Here is a 25,081-nt window from a genome sequence, read left to right on the forward strand (position 1 = left end):
ACCAATTCTAATGGAGGAATGGGAAGCCTGCTGGGGCAAGAAACTTAAATTTAAATATCCTAATCAACTAAAAGAAAATTGGATGAAAATGTTTTATAGGTGGCACATCACCCCTAAAAAATTAGCAATTATAAACAAAAGCAATAATTATAAATGTTGGAAATGTGGAGAAGAAGAGGGCACCTACTATCACATATGGTGGGGATGCAAAAAAGCAAAAGAATTTTGGTCAATAATTCATGAATGTGTTCAGACAATTATAGATATTAAGTTTATACAGCTCGAGGACTGTACCTTTAAAAAAGACAAATTTCATCTGGTCAAATTAAGAAGTCATCCTGATTTTGGTTCTCTGCTACTTGGCTACTAATCCAATACTTTATGAATCAAAATCACACAAATGAAACTCTTAAGATTCGGATCACTTGCACTGTTTTATTTGCTTGTACTAGTTAATATTTTAATTAAAGATGCAGGTTTCCATTCTGGGGTGAAATGTTGGGCAGCAGCACCTCTTCTCAATCTGGGAAGGAAAAAAAGCAACTCTATGAGAGGCAATCAATTTCATCCTTGAAAATAGTGATGGGAATTGTATAGCAATCCAGAAATGGATGGCTGCTAAGTCCCAGCATTTAGAAAAGTGCCACACAAAATAGTGATCCATGGACCATGGCCAGTCCCTAAGCCATTGTTAATGACTGCCCAGTCCCTTTCAAGTTTGCAGAAAGCAAAGAAATATTTGTAACCAATGAACACAGATTGGCCCCCAACATACTGGGCTGGAGTTGCCTGTATGAATCCCATCTATGCCTTATGATAATAACAAATACAGGTTTCTCTCATGTGATCCACTTCTTGCAGAAGAATATAGAATACCACTGTGTTCTGCATCAAACTAGCCTGACAGCACTTTCCCAATGGATCGTTCATATAATATACTTTGCTCTACTGCCTTAGCACTGCCAACTTAGCAATTGGGCAGTGGACTCCTAATTTGAAAAACATGTCACCTATGACTTAGCTGGAGTTTCCAATTGTGCATGCAATACTCAAGTGCTACCTCTGACTCAGGTGTCACAACAAACTAAGTTGCATTAAAAGGTGAAGTAATGTGCAGCAGCAGAGATGAAATGCATGACCATACAACCAATTTTAAATAGGGGTGAAGAACCTTTATCTCCTTTATATACTTCTATTGGATCACATTTCCTATCTGAATGGAGATAGAACCCAACATCTGGAGAGCCACAGGATTCTCACCCTTGCATTAAAGTATGTTTTTTAAAAAAAATAAAAATACTCTGCAATGAAGCTTCCTGAATATTACATAATTCAATGTAAGAGGTTTTTTTGTGGCAAATGCCATACATCAACTACAAGTAGGCTCCCACCACCAGCTGAAGGGGGGGGGGGGGGAATGGTCCATTGACCACAGCATTATGGAGAGAAGGTAGGCATGGACTTGGGGGGGGGGGGGAGAGAATGCACAAATTACTGTCTGCTTCTCCCTTATTCAGCAAGCAGGATTCCACTACTGAATCAGAAGCCTTCTATCGATGGGAGGACCACTGCAGGTAGCAGAAGGCAAAGTCTCAATCCAAATAACATTTATTATGAGCCATCTTACCATGTTACACATATGAAGGTCTTAGATTCACATGTATTGCTGATAAGCGTATATTATACATTATATTTGTATGTCATATCTATTCATGGTTTAATTTTCCATAATAGTGGAGAGAAAAGAAGACAAAAATTCTTTATCAGCTGCTTAGTTACAAACACATAGATGAATGGCATTCCCAAATTTGGAGGAGTTGTGTCAGGAGAAGTGACTGGCCCTACCCCCACAAACCTGATGGATATGTCATTCACCCAACTGCCGACACATTGGGTCTCCTCATGCAGTTGATGCCGGGTTAAAGTAGATTGTGGGGCAGAAACTATAATCATGGTAACAATGTCGCAATTGTGTCCAGTAACCGTGAATAACAGAACAGTTACCAATGTGTAAAATTAGGTAACTATTATTGTATGCACAATTGCTACTTAGTCACAATTGTAGCCCATTCTGTAAGTAATCACAGCATGGGTGAATGATGTGTCTATTAGGTTTGCAGGGATTAGATCAGGAAAGACTACTTAGTTAAGTATATCTAACTTAGTAGTTGATATATGAGTACCATATAAAAATATTGGCCAGTATTCTATATAAAGTATTTGTTGGTTAGCTTCAAAATACCACCAAACGAATAACTGTGTTATGCAATCTTATGCTTCTGCATAAAGAGATCCACCAGACCAAATTGGCCTTAGTTGCTGCCATTCAAACTACATCTGACTTCCTATGCTAGAGGTGTGAATTGCCTTCCATAAGATATTGGACTGCATGTCCCAGCACTCCTACCATTAGCTATGCTGACATGGGCTGCTAAAATTAGCAGTCCACAAACATTCAGAAGCTGTATGATACCCATGCAGCTTCAGGATTACTGTGACTGGAAAACACTAGCATTGTATTCTTTCCCATTTCATGCAATTCTACACTCTTCTTTTTAATGAATACATGAAATACTCAGCTTGCGACACCATAACATGTTTTCCCAACCCCAATCTGGTGTCTTCCAATTATGTTGGATGACAACTCAGATCATCTTGATGAAACATGCCCATCCCAGCTCAGGACAATGAGCATTGCTATACAAGACAGCTGGTGCACACCAGCTTTAGGGAAGCATTTTTGTATAAAAATAATAATGAAGCAAGAGGAGAGAACTTTGAAATGTATACAAGCAAATCGGAAAGGACTTGTTAATACAGCCCAGGCAAGATCTTACAGCTTGCTAACATTAGTTTCCATTAAATGACTGGCTTAAGCATAGAACTCGGCTACAATTCTTAGCAAATCTCTAAAATATGTTCTAGTTTTAAGGTTTTTTTAAAAAAGAAATCCTCTACTTTTTTTCTTTCACTGGAAGCAAGAAATATGATTCTGTTTTAAAATACCTATCCATTAATATTACAATATCAAAATTCTGTGCCCCTTCATTGTAATTCTAACCCACACTATTCTCTGACAATGATCAGTGCAAGCCAAAGAAGTCAGTGCCAAAAGGTCTAGGAAGGAGATTTGTAAAACTGAAAGCTGCCTCTCAGAAACCAACTCTGCTCTAAAAGAAATCATTGGAACATCTTCAGTCATTATTAAATACTTCCAATCTTTTAGAAATGCCAGCTGGAATCCTATTGGGAAATTGAGAATACACAACATACAGTTACATGCCCTTAGGGACTGTGAAAGTGTCCAAAACCCTACTTACCAGTAAGCAGCCAATGGAATTGATGGGAATTCATTCCCTTGTTGATCAAGACGTGGCTGCCCAATGTCAAGAGTATGAGGGGGATTTTGACAGGGGTCCTTTTTCTGCCGGTTGCACCAGATATCACTTATGGATGGCGGGAATGTTAGGCAATTTTCTCTCTATTAACAGGAGAACATATCCCCTTTGATCTCAGTGACTGCTTACCAATACAAGCATTGGGGGGAGATGTTCTGACTCAAATCCACTATGTAATTATGTAATAATTATGTACTAGGGCTCTGTCAAAAGAATCCACTACTGTGTCACTGACACAGAGTTATTCAGCCAAAACAATTAAGTTTGAAATGCCATTTTTAAACAGTTTCAGGGGATTCTAGCTAAGGCTGGTGTAAGCAAGTTGGTGTTCTCCAGCTGTTTTCAATCACTCCCATGTACCCAAATTAGAATGGTCAACAATCATTCATGAAAGTAGTTGTTGACAATATCACAAAGGCAATAAGTTTGCAATACCTCAGCTAGGGATTTTATGTGTTTGGAAACTGAAGCACCCAGAACTTATATGTAATATTATGGTTAAGATAACCACCATATGGCAGTACTTTTCCATGATGGTAGGATTGTGTGCCCCTACAAGAAGCCATGCCGACGAAAACAGTGCTGGGTTGTTGTATGTCTTTCGGGCTGTGTGGCCATGTTCCAGAAGCATTCTCTCCTGACGTTTCGCCCACATCTATGGCAATGCTTCTGGAACATGGCCACACAGCCCGAAAGACATACAACAACCCTGTGATCCCGGCCATGAAAGCCTTCGACAACACATCGAAAACAGTGCTGCTAGGCAGTAGTTCTCAACTTGTGGGTCCCCAGGTGTTTTGGCCTACAACTCCCAATCCCTTAAAATATTTGAGATAAGTGAGCTAAAAGGGACAAGAGTGGGACATTTTGAATCTGATAACAACACATTATCGTATTTTACTCAGGAAATGAAAATCTAAGAGGGATTAAGTTGTGTTGATAATGAAGAGAGAAATAGCAAAAGCAGTCAAAGGATGCAATGTAATGTAAGATCAATAAGACTTCTGGAAAATCAAACAACACAATCTTAATAAGAGAAACTGAAGGATTTCCAAATGGCTAGAGAATCAGACAAGGCAACATTTTATCACCCTGTTTAATTTATATGCAGAACATATACATAAAGCTGGATTAGACTCAGAGGAAGAATGCATGAAAATTGGAAGCAGGAAAATAAATTTAAGATATACAGATGAACACAGGAAAGACTTGGAACAAAGAAAGTCAAGGAAAAAAATGTAAAGCCATGTTTACAGCAGAACATTTATTAAAAATTCAGTAATGACCACAGATGGTTTATAGAACTTTAAAATAGATTATGAAGACATTAATTTTTCATCCTTTGACTAAGTCATTAATCAAAATGAAGGCTGCAGTCAAGAAATCAAGACTAGGACTTGGGAGGGCAGCTATGAAGGAATTAAACCAAAGTTTTGAAGTTAAATATATAATAGTACAGAGTAAAGTTAGGATTGTCAGTGATATAGGATTTCTGACTTACAGGTATGATTGGAAAAGCTGGACAATGAAGAAAATTACGACTTGATTCATAAGAAAAGACAATAATGCTAGGTAAGGTAGAGCACAGTAGAAAAAGAAGACTGCATTACAAAGGATGGATTCAAGGAAATTATATCTCTGAGTCTGCAAGACCTGAGTGGAGCTGTTGATGATAGGGTGGATTGAAGAGCTCTCATGGGGTTTCTTATGGGAAGAGAAGGGGTGGATTTAGTATTCATTAACTTCCCTGCCAAATAGCCAATGTTTAGGATAAATGAATATTGCAATTTCACAGAGATAAATCTTTCTTGGGTTCAATGAGGTGTATCCTTGATAGCATGATGTAATACTGCAGCCTCACCCATTTTTTCTTTTATACTTATTTCATCTGTGAAGCGCTTTGTAGCTGAAGTTCTTCAAGCAACATGCAGAACAAAACAGGATCACAAAGAGAGTAAGCACATATCATTGGACTGGAGCCAAAACCTAGGAATGCATCCTATTAAAATCGGTGGGATTTTTGCTCTGAATTAAAGGCAAACAATGCGTTATTATCTAGTGATAGATCTTTGGATGGTAGGAGTAGATTGACAAAAACCTCTTTTAGTTGTTAACAATAGCAGTAAAACAATGAAGAATTAACCTCACCCACCCACACCTGAATAATACTGCGGAAATGAAGAAAGCTTGGGATAACAAGCAAAGAATTTCTGTATGGAGGGATTGTGATCTGTTCGAGTCCTCAGAACAAATTTCTGGGCTTGAAATCTATGAGAAATCTCAGCAATCTGCCATACTTACTCATGTATAAGTCAAAAACTTTTTCTCAAAAACCCAACCCCCCAAAAAGTCTGGATTGAGCTATGTACAGGTCAGTGCTGGGATAGAGACCCAGTGCAAAGGGAATAACAAGAGGTTCAGGGAAGAAGCCCCTCTTGATATGGTGGGACAAGGAAACAGTGCATCCACTCCTCTGTCCAAAAGACAGTGCTCCCTCCTCTCTCACTTTAACTTTCAGAAGCAATGTGGGGAAACCCAAAGAATGCAGCAGAGAGGCAATGGCCACTTTTAGTTGGAGATTACTAAAAAGCCTCTCTGCCTCTACTAAAAATGGCTGCCACAATCTCTCTACAGAGAGGCTTATGTATTAAGCTCTTATTAAAAATTGTTACTTTTCTGCTCCATCTCAGGCATCGAACATTGTGAGCATTCTGCTTTCTTGTTGATGCTAGAAACCATTCAGGCCAAAAAAGGTGAGAAAGGAGGGAGTACCGTCTCTCCTTCACAAGGATGGACAAGAAAAGGGTAATAGTACTTTTGCTTCTGCCTCTTGACACTGCCTTCGCACTGGGTCACTAAAAGAGGCAGGTTACTTTCCCTGATTTTCTCACACACACATACTTTATTTCAGGCTGCATTCTCATTCATTTTCCTCATTTATATTCATTTCCCTACTTGGGTATCTATAGACACAGATATTTTAAGATTGGCAATTTATACCCCCATTGAAATTCCTCAAACAAACAGTTCCTCTACTTCTCTTTAGCTCTTCCTTAGTATGTTTCCTCTATGAATTTTTAAAAGGAGAGGAAATGATTTGTTATGTGGTCCTAAATATTTTCCCCACATTTCCATGGGTTATAGCAAAATCCCTAATTTTGGCCTCAAAAGCTGTCCTTGATTTATATATAAGGTTGAAATATGCATGAGAATATATAATAATAATAATAATAATAATAATAATAATAATAATAATAATAATATCATAATAAAGTGGATTGAACAAGCCAGAAATCTATTTCTAAATTGCATCAGCAGTATTTTAGTCTCATGTCATGAGTGGCTTGCTAGCTTTAAAATATAAAGCAAGCGCAACCCATAGCCACTCTCTAGATGTAGAGTTCTCAATTCCCAGAAGCACAACAGTACAAAAATAACATGCTTGCCACAGAGGCACCTTTCCTATTAGTAACTTTCACACCAATCGTCTTTTGAAACACAAGACTGTTTTAAAATAACTTTGGGTGCTTCCCAGGAGAGAAATCCTTAAAATCATTCTATCTCTAGAGCGGCTGTTGGAAATGATTAAGAATGTGGCCCATTAAAAATAACTTTGGATTAAAAATAGCACGAAGAAGCACACAATTTTTCAGATGTACATGAACCACACCTCCCATCATTCCTCACCATCATTTATGCCGGCCAGGGCTGATGGAAATTACAGTCCAACATTTTAAGGGACATGTATGATCCTGTCTAGATTTGAGGACCTAAATCAGCTCACTAAATCCCCTCTACTTTTTACTCATATTTGCAGCTGCTTACCTCTTCATCAAGACCATTCACTTGTTTCTGGACTTACCTTTACTCTATTCTGTCCTGCGTACTGAGGCAGTAGTAAATGTAATTTCTCCTGCTATCCCATAACTGCCCGCAAAGGGTGCTTTATCCCCAGCGCCACAGCCCTTCTTCCCAGCCATCACATCTTCCAGTGGTATGGCAACTGAAAGAAAAACTGGTGTTGGAGGCCTGCCGCTATCCTGTGTCGAGTTAAAATTGGGGTTGGCCACTTTCGGATCTGCTGGCCTGGCGACTGGCACAGGGATGGTAGCGAACCTCCTCACATTACCAGCAGCATCTGGCTGTGTGAGGACAGTGTGGCCAGGGAGAGGCTTCCAGTCCTGTTTATTCTGAACAGAAGAGCCCACTAAAATGAAAGGTGGTGCACTTCCCTTCTTCCCATCTTCCATCATCACATAAGTTGGAGAGGACACTTGTGGTGGATGGCCTTGCTGTATCATCTGCGGCTGTAGATACTGCGGTTGGTCTTTACCACTAGATATGAATAGGGTTGCCTGGGGAACAGGCGCACCAGTTCCAACAGGTGGAAGGGGTGGTTGAAGTGGTGGTGACTTACGACCTTGTTCGTTCAAATCAGTTAGACAATAGAGAGTCCACACATTAGAATATGGTGGTGGCTGTCCTGGTTCGCTTGTTGCCATGGCTATAAAATAAAAATTTGAAAGAAAATTGGCTGGCATGAAAGACCATCTACTAGGATGCATGAACTGCAGTCATATTGCTTATCTTTATATGTAACTCTATGCCGCAAGAGGACATATGTTACAGAGAGGAGAGAGTCCCTGAAGAAAAGAGATTCTGGCATGGCTGAAATGTAGGAACAGCAGCAATTGCTGCTGATAGAAACGGAACTTGCATTAAGAGCAAAAGATGCTTTTCTGTTGATTTTACAGGGTGTATCTAGCCTATTTCATTCCTAGAGTTCACCAGATGTAAACTGAAATAAATGGTCAAAGATATGTTTTCTTTTCAGTTGAGTATATATATTATTTATTTACAATTCCAACTGCCCCAAAGAGCAAATGTGGAAAATGTGTGCCAATGACAAGTCTTACTTTTGTTGCAGCACCATTGTTTCTCCTCTTCAGCTATGCCAGCCTTTCTCTGCCCTTCAGCATTCTCTCTTCTGTAACATGCTTTTATACTGCGCCTGCCTACTTCCCTAATGGGATATGATTGAATCTAGGGGAAGTATATGATCCTAGGGAAGAATCAGGCCAGGTCATTGGGGAAAATGCAGTTGGGAGACCTTCTCCAGCTAAGAACAGGGGTGAACTATTTACTTGCTATTAAAAGAGAGACATAAGTGGAAGAGGCCATATTGCAAAATTAAAACCAGGCCTCCAGCATTAGTCCATTCCCTGTAGATGAACTGGAGAAGGCTGAACCTAATGGAACAGCCAGGCAACCACCACCATTTGTTTTAAATGCAAATACCTACATTAGTGTCATGGCTAAGAATCCTTCTCAGAAGTGGGGAATTGGTGATCTTCCAGCTGCTGTTGGACCACAACTCCATCATCTCTAGTGAGAAGAGACAACAGTGAGAGCTGGTAGGAGTTGTACTTCAACAGTATCTGGCAGGCTACCCACTCCTCACCTGAGGTTCAAATGTTTGATTAAAAAAAGCTACAGTCACCACATCACTTACCCTTAGTTGTTATGAGCACATAGAGAATTTTGGTTCAAGATGTATAGTGTACTGTGAGAAGGGTTTAAAGCAGTGTTTCTCAACCTTTGACTTTTACACTTCAACTCCCAGAATCCTTGGCCATCTGCCATGCTGTTGGGTCTCTTGGAAATTGAAGTCTAAAACCCCTGGAAAAACAAAGGTTGAGAAACACTGGTTTAAAGGGAGACCAAAAAATGTTACTTTCCAAATTTGCCCCAGAACTTGCTTGCTGAGTGTTGCCTTACCCGATCTATTTGCAGAGAATAATACAAGACTTGTAACAAGGACAGACAATACTCCTGCAATGTGAAGTTATGGGGCTTACTCACAGTCAACTACACAGCTGAAAGCAAACATTCTCTATGTGAACATCCCATTGAGATAAGTGGAGTGGGACCTGTAACTCCCCTTATTTGCCTCAACCATGTACTGACATGGGTATTTGCATTTAAACACTTAAGGACTAAGTCCAATGCTGAACCCAGCAAGAGTAGATCCACTGAAATGACTGAGACTTACTCAGATTCATAAGTCCTGTTATTTTGAGAAAGTCTTCTCTAGCTGGGATTAACATTGGCCTTAGGTCCAAAGCTCCAGTCCTCAAGGCACTTTCCTGGTACAAGTCCTACTGGTTTTAGTAAGACTCTCACCAGTACAAGCACATTTGAGGAGATGGAGCAGTTTGCTACTTACAGAGCTACAGTATTAGTAAAACAGAAAGAGCTCAACTTTCTTACCTGACATAATTAAACCTGGGTCATCTGATTTCAGTTGCTCTGGAGTATCCATCCTGTTAGGGTCACATTCTGCATCATCTGCAGATGGATCTAGAATGCTAGACAACTGGCCTGTATTTAGTTTAGCCGTTAGAGGATCTAAGAGACATGCTACCGTGTCTACGAAGGGAATGACTATCTGCTGTGGAAACTGCTCTACGTAAGGTGGTGGTGGGGGCTCTCCACCAGCCTCAGGGTCATCATCACACATGGGTGTAATATGTAAATCAGATGTGAGCTCAATTTCGCTCGCTTGCAATGGGTCTTTATCGGGAGGAGGTGGTGGTGCTGGCGGGGGTGGCTGTTCTTCCAGAAAGGGGTCTGGGGCATCAGGATCTACTGCATCAGCGTCAGCAGGTGGTTGCTCAGCCTGACTGCCTGAGAAAGCTACCTCCCCAGGGACGGAGGTCTGACTCTGAGTGGTTGACCCAGCCCTGACAGAGTGCGCTGAACCCGCGGGTGCCATGTCGGCTGGGGCAGGTTCTGCTTCTACTTCTGCTGGGAGAGGTGCTTCTTCTTCAACAGCTGCTTCTACTGGGGCAGGCTCGGGTTCAGGTTCAGGTTCAGGCTCGGGTTCAGGCTCAAGCTCGGGTTCAGGTTCAGGTTCTGGTTCTGGTTCGGGTTCAGGTTCAGAAATGGGTTCGGGTTCAGGTTCGAATACTGGCTCAGGGGCAGATGCAGGCTCTGCTAGTGCAGGTTCTGCAACTGCTGCAGGAGCTACATTATTCTCTGAACTGCGGGACGATGTAGGAAGGGTCTGCACTGAAATTGCCACATCCTTCAATTCAGGTTCAGAACTAACAGTTTCAATGTTACCTAGCATCTGTGCAGCTAGCTGGGCTGGATCGGCAGGGACATAGGCAAGTCCAGCTCCCTTTTCGTCCCCAGCCTTGTCTACAACAAATTCACCCACATTAGATGGGAATTGGGTAGTCTTGGTGCTCAGTTCACGCATAGGTTCTTCATTTATCTGGTCCTCTTCAGTGTCAGTTGATTTCTCTTTTCGTTTGGGTTCACCATGCATTGGTACCGTTTCCAAGTCTGGCCGAAATGCATCTCCGACATCAGCCCTTTTGGATCGGGGCACTGGTGCAGCTGTGGCTGCTCCTTCAGCCCATCCTTCCACTGCAAAGCAAGAAATATGGAGAAAGTCAATGGGCTTTTTTTAAAAAAGCCTGGGAAAAGAAACCTTTGGTCCTGCAGACGCCTTGGAATACAAATACTCCAATGCCTTCTCATTGGCCAAGCTAGCAAGCACGTCTGAGAATGGAAGTCCCCCAAAATCAAAAATATTTTGTCCCCCAAAAAGCCCTTTAGGGAACATGTTGGTCTCCGTGATTCATTTTGAGGCAAGGAAAGTTTTTTTACAAAAAATTGCAATTTTAACTCCTGGGGGAGGATCACAAAATTTTGCAGTATTAACTCCTGGAGGGAGGATTCCAAATGGGGTAGTCATTTTGGGTTATTGGTGAGCAAAACCAACTTTTTTTGAAAATTATTTGGGCAGGGGGGAGGAAATGACCTGTGAGTTGCAAAAACAGCACTGGGGGAACACATGTACCACAGGCTGCACTTTGCCTGCCCTGATATAGAGAAATAACAATGTAAAATTACTGCCTTAGCAGACCAAAAAGCCCCTTGCTTCTTGACTTAAAGAAGATATAGTGTTACTCAGAACTACTGTCTGCCAAATCTAATTTGAAAATTTAATGAATTTATGTTTCAAGAGAAGAGTCAATAACTCAGTCAACATGGAGCCACAGGTACATTGTTTTATATACCCAAGCACCCTAAATATATTATTATGGGAGTTCATGAGAGTCCCATAGGATGTATTTATGGAATAGATAGTAGATTGTGAATTAGATGGTACTGCTGATACATATATCTACAAGAGGTTAAACAAACATATCCATTTGCTCATAAATGGCTCTATATCGAACTAGAGGACCATCTTAGGAGGAATTCCATGGGACTCAATTCTAGGCACTGGGCTGATAATAATTTTTATTAATGGCTTGGTCAACGTACTAGAGGGGATGGTAATCCAATTGGATAATATAATAATAACTTTATTTTTATATCCCGCCTCCATCTCCCCGAAGGGATTTCGGGCAGCTTACATGGGTACGAGCTCAACATCAACATAGGTTTAAACACAATCCATGAATTAAAACAATATGACAAAATAAATATAGAACGACATAAAACACATCAAATGGCATAAAGAAGGAGATATAATTTAGCCTACAGAATATTGAATGCATTCAAAACGACCTTGATCTGCTGGTGGACTGAGAGCTGTAATCTAAAATGCCCAGAGTTCCTTACTCCTGCTCCCTAGAAACTGCACAGAAACTTATTAGACAGCCCAAGTGAGAAAATGATGATGGATCAAGGAAGGAGTGAATGCAAAAACTGTCCAATATAGCACCTTTCTCTTGTGATAATGTTCTGACATCACCTATTTATGTACATCCTTTTAGGCTTCCATTGTCATATGTGTGAACCCAATACCATAATGTACTTCAGGTAAGCATTCCCTGAACTAAGTGAAGTAACAGAAGACAACCAACAAAAATGGTTCTCTAATGTGACTGAAAAAATGTTGAAACTAGTAATTACTAAGAGCCAAGTGCATCCAAAATGTAAAAGGGAGGCAGGAAAATGTAAGGCAGAAATATCATTTCAAGCTAAAAGGTATACTGTATAGGGTATTTTTTAAAACAAATCTAGCTCAAAAACATTACATCCAATGCCTGGCTTAGGAGTCTAGGAAACAGTGGTTCAGCAGTGTGTACAGTCTTACGTAGAACTTGAAGGAGTTATAGGATTTCTTTACCACAACACCTATAATTCCCTAAGCAGCATGGCCTGTGACCATGAAAATCGGTGAAACATTAGTATTGGTAATACTGGCTGGAAGAACTTGGAGTTGCAGTCTAACCATCTCTGGAGGATACACTTTGTCCACTTTTATGTCATGGATAATTTAAGCCGATTATTATAATGTGGTTACTCTAAATATGATTTAAGTCTGGATCTACCCTATATAATTCAGACAGAATATCGTCCATTTTAAAAAAGGTAATCTCTTGGTATTCTGGTATTATATTATGACCTTGCAAAAAATAGTGGACTTGACAGGAAAAAGGAGGAAAGCAATTCTTAAGCAACATAGCCTTGAATGAAAGGCATCCTGGGGACCTCTTGTGGTGGAAAGAAGCAAGCATAACAACACAGGTGTTTACAAAACAAACCCAAAAGAAAGAGGGGCAAGGAGAGATCAAGCACACATACCGTGTTTCCCCGAAAATAAGGCAGTGTCTTATATTAATTTTTGCTCCCAAAGATGCACTAGGTCTTATTTTCAGGGGATGTCTTATTTTACCATGAAGCAGAATTCATATTTATTATTGAACAAAAAAAATGAACATTTTATATATACTGTACAGTAGTTGTCATCACAAACCAGCATAACCAGACAAACTGTGAATCCTATCAAGAATTTCTTCTTATTACCAATATTTCCATGTACAACACTTTATGGTACGTAGATTTACCGATCCTACATGCTCTGGTGTTCTGTTCTGCAGACATGCTTCCAAACAAAAACTTTACTAGGTCTTACTTTCAGGGGAGGCCTTATATTTAGCAATTCAGCAAAACCTCTACTAGATCTTATTTTCTGGGGATGTCTTATTTTAGGGAAAACAGGGTAGCTTGTGGAGAAAAGGCAGTGTCTGTATGACCCTTCTTTAACCTGTTACCATAACATCCTGATGCTTGGAATCCCAATTCCCAGGATCCCTATTAACTATTAGCTATAAAAAGACAGAAATTAGTCCAGAAGCTACATTGAGGCTAGCTAGGAGAAATAAATATCTAGCACATGCTCTTGTGGGTTCAATCTGCCTCATCAGAAGCATTAGCTTCATTAGCTAGATCTCAAAGCTGTCTGCCAAAACATCTATGTGCTGAAGAAATTATTACAAGCCTGATTTAAATCACAGTAATTTTTAAATATTTTATTTACAGTAGAGTCTCACTTATCCAAGCTAAACGGGCCAGCAGAAGCTTGGATAAGCGAATATCTTGGATAATAAGGAGGGATTAAGGAAAAGCCTATTAAACATCAAATTAGGTTATGATTTTACAAATTAAGCACCAAAACATCATGTTATACAACAAATTTGATAGAAAAAGTAGTTCAATACGCAGTAATGCTATGTTGTAATTACTGTATTTATGAATTTAGCACCAAATTATCATGATATATTGAAAACATTGACTACAAAAATGGCTTGGATTATCGTGAGGCTTGGATAAGTAAGACTCTTCTGCATTTATACCCTGATTTTTCTCTCTGTAAAAGAGACTCAAAGCAGCTTTGAAAAACCAATACAATACAACTTAAAACCTAGAAATATACTAACATTACAATAGAATTAAATATTAACGGCATTAAAAGTAACCAATTAAAATCAGTTAAAAATTATTCATAGCTAAAGTGTATAGCAAGATCCAATTCTCTTCCCAAGAACCAGACTAGGAAAAACAGAGCAAGGGAAAGGAGGAAAGACTGCTAGAAGGTCAAAGGGGATGAAGTTGCAAGGACGAATCTCATTTCTTGGGGAAAGGCAGGTATAAATAAAGACTAATAAAGGATGACTTCATTCTTTATGACTGAGACAGAGGCTAGCATTGACAGAATCAAGGCTATGGGTACAATAAAGTAGATTCTTAGCCAAAGGTGCAGCCCATTGCACCTGATATTCATTAACAGACTCAATCCAAGAACTCACCAAGGGTGCCCCTGCTCAGCTTCCAAGATGAGATGGGATGTGTTGCCTTTAGGATATTAGGGCATATCATGGATCCCAGTATTTATTAGAATATTTATATCAAATGATCTCAGGTAAAATCAATACTAGCAAATTAAAATGATAACAATAATTTTAATAGACATGTTGAATACGTTAGAACAAATTTAAAGGTTTAAAATTGTTTTTAAACGTTGTGCAACCACTTGTGCACGCCTATTGCACAACAGCAGTCTATTTTCTGGGAGGGAGGTCTGTGTGTGTCCTTGTAAAAAGACAGCTGTCCTAGGGACCACACTGACACAATCTTCCAGAAGGCACAGTTGCTTGTATAATTCTGGTATTTTATGCTAGTTTACTGTCCAACAGGATTCGATGCCATGTGCTGTAGTTATTTTTGGAGCTGTCCAAATATATATACAATATATCACTGAGGTCACAATCTAAATGGGAAATTGGTGCAAACCCTTCACCCCGCCCCAGGACCATTTTTCAGCTTAAAATTCACCCTGCATCCCCATCTATTTTTATTATTTCTAGGAAAAGGGTGGCAGGAAAGAATTAGTGCAGAAATGGGAAAAAAAACACCCCTGCACCTCATGTTACATTTATCCTATGAATCACAGCCACAACAAGTCCTATAATGGCATTTCAAATACAAAATATTAATAAACACATTAAAATTTATGACGTAATTATTGTGGCATTCTACATAACATATAATCCCACCAAGGAGCCACAAGCAGTCCCCAAATTGCAAACATCCAACTTACAAATTACAGTAGAGTCTCACTAATCCAAGCCTCGCTTATCCAAGCTTCTGGATAATCCAAGCCATTTTTGTAGTCAATGTTTTCAATATATCATGATATTTTGGTGCTAAATTCGTAAATACAGTAATTACAACATAACATTACTACGTATTGAACTACTTTTTCTATCAAATTTGTTGTATAACATGATGTTTGGATGCTTAATGTGTAAAATTTCCTTAATACCTCCTTATTATCCAAGATATTCGCATATCCAAGCTTCTGCCGGCCCGTTTAGTTTGGATAAGTGAGACTCTACTGTACTCATAGTTAAGAACACGATGAGACAACAGGAAATAAGACAAATCTATCCCTCAGAAGGGAAATTCACTCATGAAAGAGTTATTATGGGGAAAAGATGTCTCCACTGACGCTTTCTCACCAATCCTTGCTTCCACAACAAACCATTTTTTCAAAGTCCAATTATCACACAGACAGAAAGTGTGGGGGAATCTTCTGAACAGGAGTACAGACAGCAAAACAGACACCACAGGGGTGTTAATCCTTCCCTATGCTATCCAAAGCTTTTAGATAGATAGATAGATAGATAGATAGATAGATAGATAGATAGATAGATAGATAGATGTGTGACTGAAGTTACACTTAAAAATGTCCCTGTTCTGACTTACATACAAATTCAATTTAAGCACAAATCTACAGAGGCTATCTTGTTCATGTTCATATTCTGCTAATTTCATACCTCTAATCATGTAAAATTACCTCGCCAGATCTTATATATACAAAATATTAATAAAGACATTAAAATTATTACAATTAATAAAATAATTATTGTTCTTCTTCTTCAACATAACATAAAATCTGATCAAGAAAGTATTTGTATTTTGCTAATTTCCTACCTCTTGTGGCATGAAATTCTCTCACCAGATCTTTAATGTCCAAATTAGGATGTTCTGGAGAGGAAAATAGGGGGACAAACATTAATATAAATCATCATAAGATTTGGTTTTCAAAAGCCATAAAATGGGCTGTTGCAAACAATAGAGCCAACATGGCAATACTACTACAATATTGGTAAAAAATGCTCTATGAACAAATATTTATCTTTATTTTAAAAATAAAACCATAGAGAAAGCAAAAAGCAAACCTTCTCGAAAAAGTATCAGCTCCCTGAAATAGATAGCAGCAAATTCGGTGATGTTGGGTGGACTGGCCTTGAGAACAGCTCTGCTGACCCCCTCAAGTAGAGTCTTGAGGCCATAAGGAACCACCATCCGGGGCTTCGCAGTATGCATTGTTGCCCGCTGAAGACAAAACTGCAATTGCAAAACTGGAAGGAGAGAAAATTGTCACTGGAGGGGGGGGGGGTCAAGTCCATAGCTCAGAAATGTTACTCATTAGACAACAATTCTGAGATTCCCTTGGAGATGACATCCAAAAAGTAAGCTTTCAAAACTCTGCTCTAGTCTGTTTAAAATGGATTGATGTCATAATTTATTTCATCCATATACTGTCTTGTCTTTCAAGATCAGTCTCAACTTGGAACCAGAACTACTACAATAAAATTATATTAAATAAAATCTATAGACAATATAGAGAATCTGCTGTTAAGACTTTTCAGATTTAATTATTCATGGATTTGATTAAAATATTCTCTCCAGGAGCTACAGGTCCTCCAGTGTGACTCTCTGGTCAACTTCCTCCATTAATGCTGCAGAACCTAGAGCACTGATTCCCAAACTTTGGTCCTCCAGTTGTTCTAAACTTCAAGTCCCACAAATTCCAACCAGTTTACCAGATGTTAGTAACTGTGGGAGCTGAAGTCCAAACCCCTGGAGGACCAAAGGTAAGGGAACTGTTGAACTAGAAAAAACATATCTCTAGGCATCTTTATGCCCTTCAGTGTGATTCTGTGGACAGCTTGATCATAGACAATGCTAAAAGACCTAGAAATTACTAGATGGGTTTCTCTCACATTTAAAAATTCCAACATATTCATTATTAATGGGGTTTTCCACACTTTTACAGGAGTCCTTTGCCTTTAACCCCAGAAAATGTGGAGGGCTGACTGTAGTACTCATTTTGGTAAAATATAATTTTACAGAACTGAGAGCTGCAGTTGAACACATGAGTTCATAAAAAAGCAGACGGTAAAACTACAATAGATTGCTAGTTGTTTCAAGATTGTGGTCATTTTTGTAAATCCTCTAAGACTATCCTGGGCAAGTGACAACTTCACAATCTCCTATCTACTCTAAGCTATCCAGATATTCAGATTTTCCCTGTGATGTACAAGATCAATTTTCACAAATGAGCACCACCATCATTTTACCACCTTAGCCATTCAACAAAGTTTGTATCTGAAGAACTTAAATTGTATTATTTTACATCAGGAGTGGGCAACTTTGAACCTTCGGGTGTCAAACTGCATCAGTCTTAGTCAATATAACTGATAATAAAAAATGGTGGGAGTACTCAGAGGGCTGAAAGCACACCTCTCTGATTCCTTTATAAATATTAAAATGGAATGAAAACCTGTAAGTAAGTTAAAATAACTTTAAAAACTTAGAAACTGTTAAAATAATAATAGTGCTATAAAGCAGCCCTGGCCCCACAACATAAAGATACTATGAAATGCAAATGTGCATGTTTACATGAGTTTTAGGGTGTGAATGCAGCATCCTATGAAGGCTTTTGGCAAAACAAATGCAACAACTGGGCCATCTATTCATCTTTTCTCATTATTTCCATTTTCACTCACAATTAATTATTTTGCCCTTTCTTCTGGCAAAGGTCTAAGCTACAAGCATCTTTCTACAAAGCAGATGTTGTTGGTTCAGTGATAAGTACTGCCTCAGTTATTTTGGCATTCCTCTTGGGGCAACGATATGAATCACATTTATTACAAAATGTTCTGTGGAACTCAATTATCTAAAATAATGTTACCATTCAAGGAGATGATTTGGCACTCAAACACAACCAACCTCTTTTGACATCTACAATATAATTATCTGTTTTCTGAAAACAGAGTTATGGATGTTAAAAATGGATGAACAGACTGGTAATGGGAAAAACTCATTCCACTATGGATTGATGCACATGAACATTTTCAAAGGCCATTTACTAGGTATGAAAATGACAATATGGTAGTCCTAAACAATAGTAAAAAGTTTCTAATGGTTCCATGTAAACAATTTTATACTGTGTATAAAATTACAGTTATGTGTATAATGCACATGAAACATCAATTACTTGGATCCCATCTCCAAGATATTTTAATTAAGTATGTATATACAAACACAAGTATCCAAAATTCTGGGGGGGAAAATCCAAAATACTTCTGGCCCCAAACATTTCAGATAAGGGATATTCAACCTGTAGTAACGTTCAACCCATCCAATCTTTCTTTCCCATTCCAATATTCTAGATCTCGGGTATGGAGAGGTACGCTGTAATCCATAGTCCATGTGATGAAATAATGATCTTTTCTCTCTCAAACCACAGGCGACTTCTGAAATACTGACTCTGAATATGAACTCTTTAGCTACCGAACAGCCATATAAATCGGCCTATCCTCTGTCCCATTCAATAATTACACTGGCTCTGTTAATAACCACCTACACTATATAATTAAGGCAGCTTGACACCACTAACTGCAATGACTCAATACTATGGGATCATGGGGTCTGTAGTTTGTTGATGTACCAGCACTCTTGGGATGAGAAGACTAAAAATCTTGTAAAACTCTCACAATTCCATAGCATTGAACCATGGCAGTTAAAATAGTTTCAAACTGCATTAATTCTATGGTGTAGATTCACCCTAAGTCTGGTAAGTGTAGGAAAGAGGGCCATAGTCATAGAAGGAAGCTGTCTTATACTGAGTCAAACAATTTGGTCAAACTAACTATGTAATTAATGTTAATTCTGACAAACGTGATTTTCCAGGGTTTCATGTAGGATTTCTTCCTATTTGGAGATTTCTGGTATTCATTCCCTACTGCTTTCACATACAAAAATTAACTAGACCCAACCCTGCTTAATTTCCAGAAGAACACATAACATACATCAATGAGCTTCACACATTACTTAGCATGAATAGTCCCCTAGGGTGTATCTATATCAGGTATGGACAAATTTTGACCATCCAGGTGCTTTGGGCTTCAACTCCCACAATTCCTAACAGCCAGTAGGCTGTTAGGAATTGTGGGAGTTGAAGTCCAGAACACTTGTAGGGCTGAAGTTTGTCCATGCCTGATCTATACTGTAGAATATAGTCTGACACCACTGCTATGGCTCAATGCTAGGAGTTGTAGTTTTATGATGTCTATCTTTAGCCTTTTCTACCCAAAACTGCACCTGGTGCCTTACCAAACTACAACTCCTAGAATTCCATAGCATTGAGGCCCAAAGTGGTGTCAAACTGTATTCATTCTACAGTGCAGAGATGCACCCTGGATTCCTATTCTCTATTCTGGTGCAAAAGAGGATGAGACATTAAGTGTTGGGAATAAGAAGGGAGTGAGGAGGAAGAACAGCATGATCCAAATGGATCCACTGACATGAATCTTTCAACACGGCAATGAGAAGCCCATCAGGCGAAACATTTCATGGTACTGTCTTAATTCCCCCAAAGGAGATTTCAAAAGACACCCCTTGAGGAGAAAAGTGATGGCAAAGCAATACTAGAAGTCTGTTTTTTTTTTAGTTGCTGATCCCAAATGAAAGGCATCACCGGAGGAAATATCATTCCGAAACTTTGGTTTCCAAAACTCTCCTTTCTTAAGGCTGAACAACGAAGGTCTTGAAGGCAGTTCGGAGAGGTCATAATACTGTCTCATGGACACTAAAGTTGGAAAATATGCCTCTATAGCAGGCATGGGCAAACTTTGTCCCTCCAGGTGTTTTGGACTTCAACTCCCACAATTCCTAACAGCCAGTAGGCTGTTAGGAATTGTGGAAGTTGAAGTGCAAAACACCCGGAGGGACAAAGTTTGCCCATGCCTGCTCTATAGTAAAAGGCAACTCTCAGAAATTTCATATTCATAAATAATTGCTCTAGTTTTCTGTTCATGTATTTTGCAGCACATGCCCAGTGCTTCTAAAATTTGATAGTTTTAAGATCTGACGTTTTGTCTCTTTTAGGAAGTCCATACCTTTTGTGCATTCTCTTATTCCATAACCTGAGATGCTATTATTGCACAGCAGGCCCATTTTAACCATGGAGATACATACTCCAAAAGCTTTTGGACAGCAGCTTTCATCAGTGTTCGCCATTGGCTGTGCTGACTGAGGCTGATGAGAATTGCAGTCCAAAAACATCCAGAGTGCCAACAGAGTGCCAAAACATCCAGAGTGCCAACATCCAGAAGGGAGTATATTAGGGGGAAAACACATTAAGACTTTTTTCGAAAGTAAATATGGAAAGATTCGTTGCTGTTATGTGCTTTCAAGCTGTTTCTAACTCGTGGTGACAATAAAATGACCCCATAGCTTTAACCCACAGAAATTAAAGTGGTGTTAAACTGCAGCCATTCTGCAGTATAGATGCAGCCAAAGTCAAACGCACAAATCACTGCACTGTGGAAAGCAAGCCTGGCTGTTTTCTGCCTGGGGTAATCCTTTGTTAGCTGGCCCTGATTGATTTATATCTGGAATTCCTCTGTTTCCTGAGTTTTGCTTTTAATTTACTGTCCTGATATTAGAGCTTTTTAATCCTGGTGGCCAGATTTTGTTCATTTTCATGGTTTCTTCCATTCTGTTGAAGTTGTCCACACGTGCTTGTGGGTTTCAATGGCTTCTCTGTGTAGTTTGACATGTAGTCTTTCTTCCAGAGAGGAAACAATCATGGCCAGTTAACACCTCTCAACAAAGGATTCCACCAGGTAGGAAACAGCCAGGCTTCGAAGCTGCAAAGCTATTCAATGCTAATCAAGCTCTCCAATTGCTACATTCACACTTGCTTCGGGCAGACAAGAGTTCTTTCTCCCACCCTGGGTCTTCCACAGATATAAAAACCTTCCTTGCTTAGTTTCCAATATACAGTAGAGTCTCACTTATCCAATGTTCTGGATTATCCAACACATTGTTGTAGTCAATGTTTTCAATGCATTGTGATATTTTGGTGCTAAATTCGTAAATACAGTAACTACTACATAGCATTAATGTGTAATGAACTACTTTTTCTGTCAAATTTGTTGTATAACATGATGTTTTGGTGCTTAATTTGTAAAATCATAACCTATTTTTGATGTTTAATAGGCTTTTTCTTAATCTCTCCTTATTATGGTTTTACCTTTTATGTGTTTTTAATGTAATTTTTTATCCTGTATTGTTGTTTTAATTGATATATTGCATTACTGTTTTATCTGTTTTATATTGTGATTGTATTATGTTGCTTATATTTTGTCCTTATGTTGTTTGGGCCTCTGCCCCATATAAGCCGCCCTGAGTCCCCACGGGGAGATGGTGGCGGGGTATAAAGTTTTATTATTATTATTATCCAACATATTCGCTTATCCAATGTTCTATCCAACGTTTATGTTGGATAAGTGAAACTCTACTGTACCTCACAACCTCTGAGGATGCCTGCCATAGATGCGGGCGAAACGTCAGGAGAGAATGCTTCTGGAACATGATCATACAGACCAGAAAACTCACAGCAATCTATGGAAAGCATTATTACTGTTGAGTGCCTTCAAGCTGTTCCCAACTCGTGGTGACCATAAAATGAAGCTAATCAGGGCTTTCTGCAGCTGAGAGGATATGACTCAACCGAGATCATGAATTTCCATAGCCGAGTAGGTAATTGAACCCTGGTCTCCAGAGTCGTGTGGTACATTCTATGGCTTAAGCGGCTGAGGGGGGAAAGGAAGGGGCCTGAGGACAGGAATGGTGGGAGTTGAAGTCCAAAATACCCCGAGGGCCCAAGTTTCCCCCCACGCCTGATACAGAGACACCCTCAGCCAAGGCTCAAAAGCTTCCTCGCCCCGTTCGTTCCCCCGTGTGCCGCCAGGGGGCGCTCTCTCCCTCGTAGCCGCAGTGGAAACGCGCCAACCTTTTTTTTTTCCTCCCGCTCCTCAACAAAAACAAAGACTTCGCTCCTCGGCAGCGCTAACGCTTCCTCCTCGCCCCTTGCCGGAGCCTCCTCTGGAGCGGCGCGGGAGAGCGGCCGGCCTTTTATACCGCGGGGCCTGGTGGGCGGGGCTAGAGCGTGCGCCTTTATGACGCCACAGAGACAGAGCCGCGTCAGCGGCGAAGGAAGTGGGTGTGGCCCACCTCTCCTCTGAGATGCCCTTCTGCTCTGTTCTGCTGCAGGGATGTTTCACAGCCATGACTCAATGCTGTGGAATAATGGGAGTTATTCCCCGCTCTAAAACTACAACTTATAGTTTATAGTAGTGAGCCATGGCAGTTAAAGTGGAGCCAAACTGCATTAATTCTAGTGTGAATGCAAATTGAAAGCCCCTTCCACACAGCTGAATAACATTCCACATCTGCTTTGAACTGGAATATATGGCAGTGTGGATTTAGATAACCCAGTTCAAAGCAGATACAGTGTGATTTTTCTGCCTTGATATTCTGGGTTATATGGATGTGTGGAAGGGCCCTAAGCCTGTTGTGTCTGATTCAGTCTCCTGGGCTTTCCAATTGCTTGAAGTTGTCACTTTTCACATGATGGAAGTTAGTTATCACATTATAGCAATATAATAGAATAGTAATCACAATATAGCAATAGGTGGCACAATGGGTGAAACCACTGAACTGCTGAACTTGCAGACCAAAAGGTCCCAGGTTCAAATCCTGAGAGCGGAATGAGCACCCGCTGTTAGCCCCAGCTCCTGCCAACCTAGCAGTTCAAAAACATGCAAATGTGAGTAGATCTGTAGGTACCGCTCCGGCGGGAAGGTAACGGCGCTCCATGCAGTCATGCCGGCCACATGACCTTGGAGGGGTCTACGGACAACGCCAGCTCTTCGGCTTAGAAATGGAAATGAGCACCAACCCTCAGTCAGATATGACTGGACTTAACGTCAGGGGGAACCTTTACCATTACCTATTCTGGGTTATATGGATGTGTGGAAGGGCCCTAAGCCTGTTGTGTCTGATTCAGTCTCCTGGGCGTTCCAATTGCTTGAAGTTGTCACTTTCCACATGATGGTCATCACATTATAGCAATAGATGCTTCATAATAACACTATGTAACACGATTTCTGTTTCTGGGTTATACATGTCATCCCCTAATAGGTTCTATCATAACAACATAGGAAAAGTTTATCAAACTGCAAAAAAACTTTGTTTTTGTCGGACATTCTGCAGCACATATTTTTATAGTTTTTCAATGCATATATCATAAGATTTTCAGCCAATTTAACAAAGTTTATGGTAGCCACACAAAATCTGGAATATAACTACTACTTTCAAAGTAAATATCACACAAACAGGAAACAATATGTTGTCGAAGGCTTTCATGGCCAGAATCACTGGCCCTTCCACACAGCCCTATATCCCAGAATATCAAGGTAGAAAATCCCACAATATCTGCTTTGAATTGGGTTATCCGAGTCCATACTCAAATAATGTGGGATTTTCTGCCTTGATATTCTGGGATATAGGACTGTGTGGAAGGGCCCTGGGTTTCTGCGAGTTTTCTGGGCTGTATGGCCATGTTCCAGAAGCATTCTTTCCTGACATTTTGCCCATTTTTGTGTCAGGAGCAACTTGAGAAATTGCAAGTCGCTTCTGGGTGTGAGAGAATTGGCTGTCTGCAAGGACGTTGCCCAAAGGACGCCCAGATGTTTTGATGTTTTTAGCATCCTTGTGGGAGGCTTCTCTCCCTGTACGGAGCTGGAGCTGATAGAGGGAGCTCATTTGCGTGCTCTCCGGGTTGGATTCGAACCTGCAACCTTCAGGTCAGCAACCCAACCTTCAAGTCATCAGTCCTGCTGGCACAAGGTTTAGTCCACTGCACCAGCAGCAGGCATTCTCAGGTTTTGAGGTCTGTGGGACCTTCCAAAGCCGGGACTTTCCACAGATATATAAACCCCATTTGCCTAGTTTCCAACAGACTGTACACCTCTGAGGATGCCTGCCATAGATGTGGGCAAAACGTCAGGAGAGAATGCTTCTGGAATATGACCATACAGACCAAAAAACTCACAGCAACCTAAATAGGAAACACTTTCAAACCAGGAGCAAAAAAAATCAAATTTTGTTTCATAGTGTAATGTATGAACATTAGTGTATTTGATATTCCATTTAGAAAAGGTCACTGGGGAGATGCATCTCTGCTGGTGTTTTATGCCCTTCTCCATGCTATTTTGGAGTCCTGTGTCCTTCAGGGTGGCATTCGGTCCCATGTAATCTTTTAAATTTCTTTAGTTATTGGGAAAGTATACTGATGATGCTTGGTCTCTATGTGGAGGATAAAAGATTGTGGAAGTCTATGTACTATTGAGAAAGGACATGAAGTCAGGCACCCCCAGAAGACATAATAATAGAACTGTTGGGCATCATGGGCAAGAACTCCCGGTCTACTGCATATTGAGCACAAAGGTCTGAAGCAACCTAGATATGTTTGGATAAACATACCTCATAATGTAGGATTCTTCATCATGAGCAGAATTCTAAACACTTCTGCTTCAGACCTACGTGCTCAATGTATGGCTTACTCTCCAGAACATTTGCTTGTACGGCCTTATTCACCTTAAAGAGGGCTTTAATCCAACGGACCAAGGCAGGACGATCCATCTATTGGCTCTACACGGGATACACAAAATGGC

General features: G+C 40.0%; 1 protein-coding gene across 2 annotated transcripts; it reads right to left on the minus strand.

Annotated features, from left to right (window-relative positions):
• Positions 1–415: 415 nt before the first annotated feature.
• On the minus strand, positions 416–22,514 carry cabyr (calcium binding tyrosine phosphorylation regulated). 2 transcript variants are annotated; one of them, XM_016992891.2, is made up of 6 exons: positions 22,357–22,514; positions 16,448–16,630; positions 16,200–16,253; positions 9,669–10,832; positions 7,261–7,401; positions 416–523 (listed from the first exon to the last, which is right to left on the minus strand). In XM_016992891.2, exons 2-5 carry the CDS (start codon positions 16,593–16,595, stop codon positions 7,268–7,270), a joined length of 1,500 nt encoding a protein of 499 aa, XP_016848380.2. In that variant the 5' UTR covers positions 16,596–16,630; positions 22,357–22,514; the 3' UTR covers positions 416–523; positions 7,261–7,267. The 2 variants fall into 2 exon arrangements, with proteins under 2 accessions (XP_016848380.2, XP_062836509.1); XM_062980439.1 differs by having other exon boundaries at positions 7,261–7,902.
• Between the last annotated feature and the right edge of the window lie 2,567 nt (positions 22,515–25,081).

The sequence above is a fragment of the Anolis carolinensis genome, chromosome 4 (genome assembly GCF_035594765.1).
Source record: "Anolis carolinensis isolate JA03-04 chromosome 4, rAnoCar3.1.pri, whole genome shotgun sequence".
NCBI classification, from domain to species: Eukaryota; Metazoa; Chordata; class Lepidosauria; order Squamata; family Dactyloidae; genus Anolis; species Anolis carolinensis.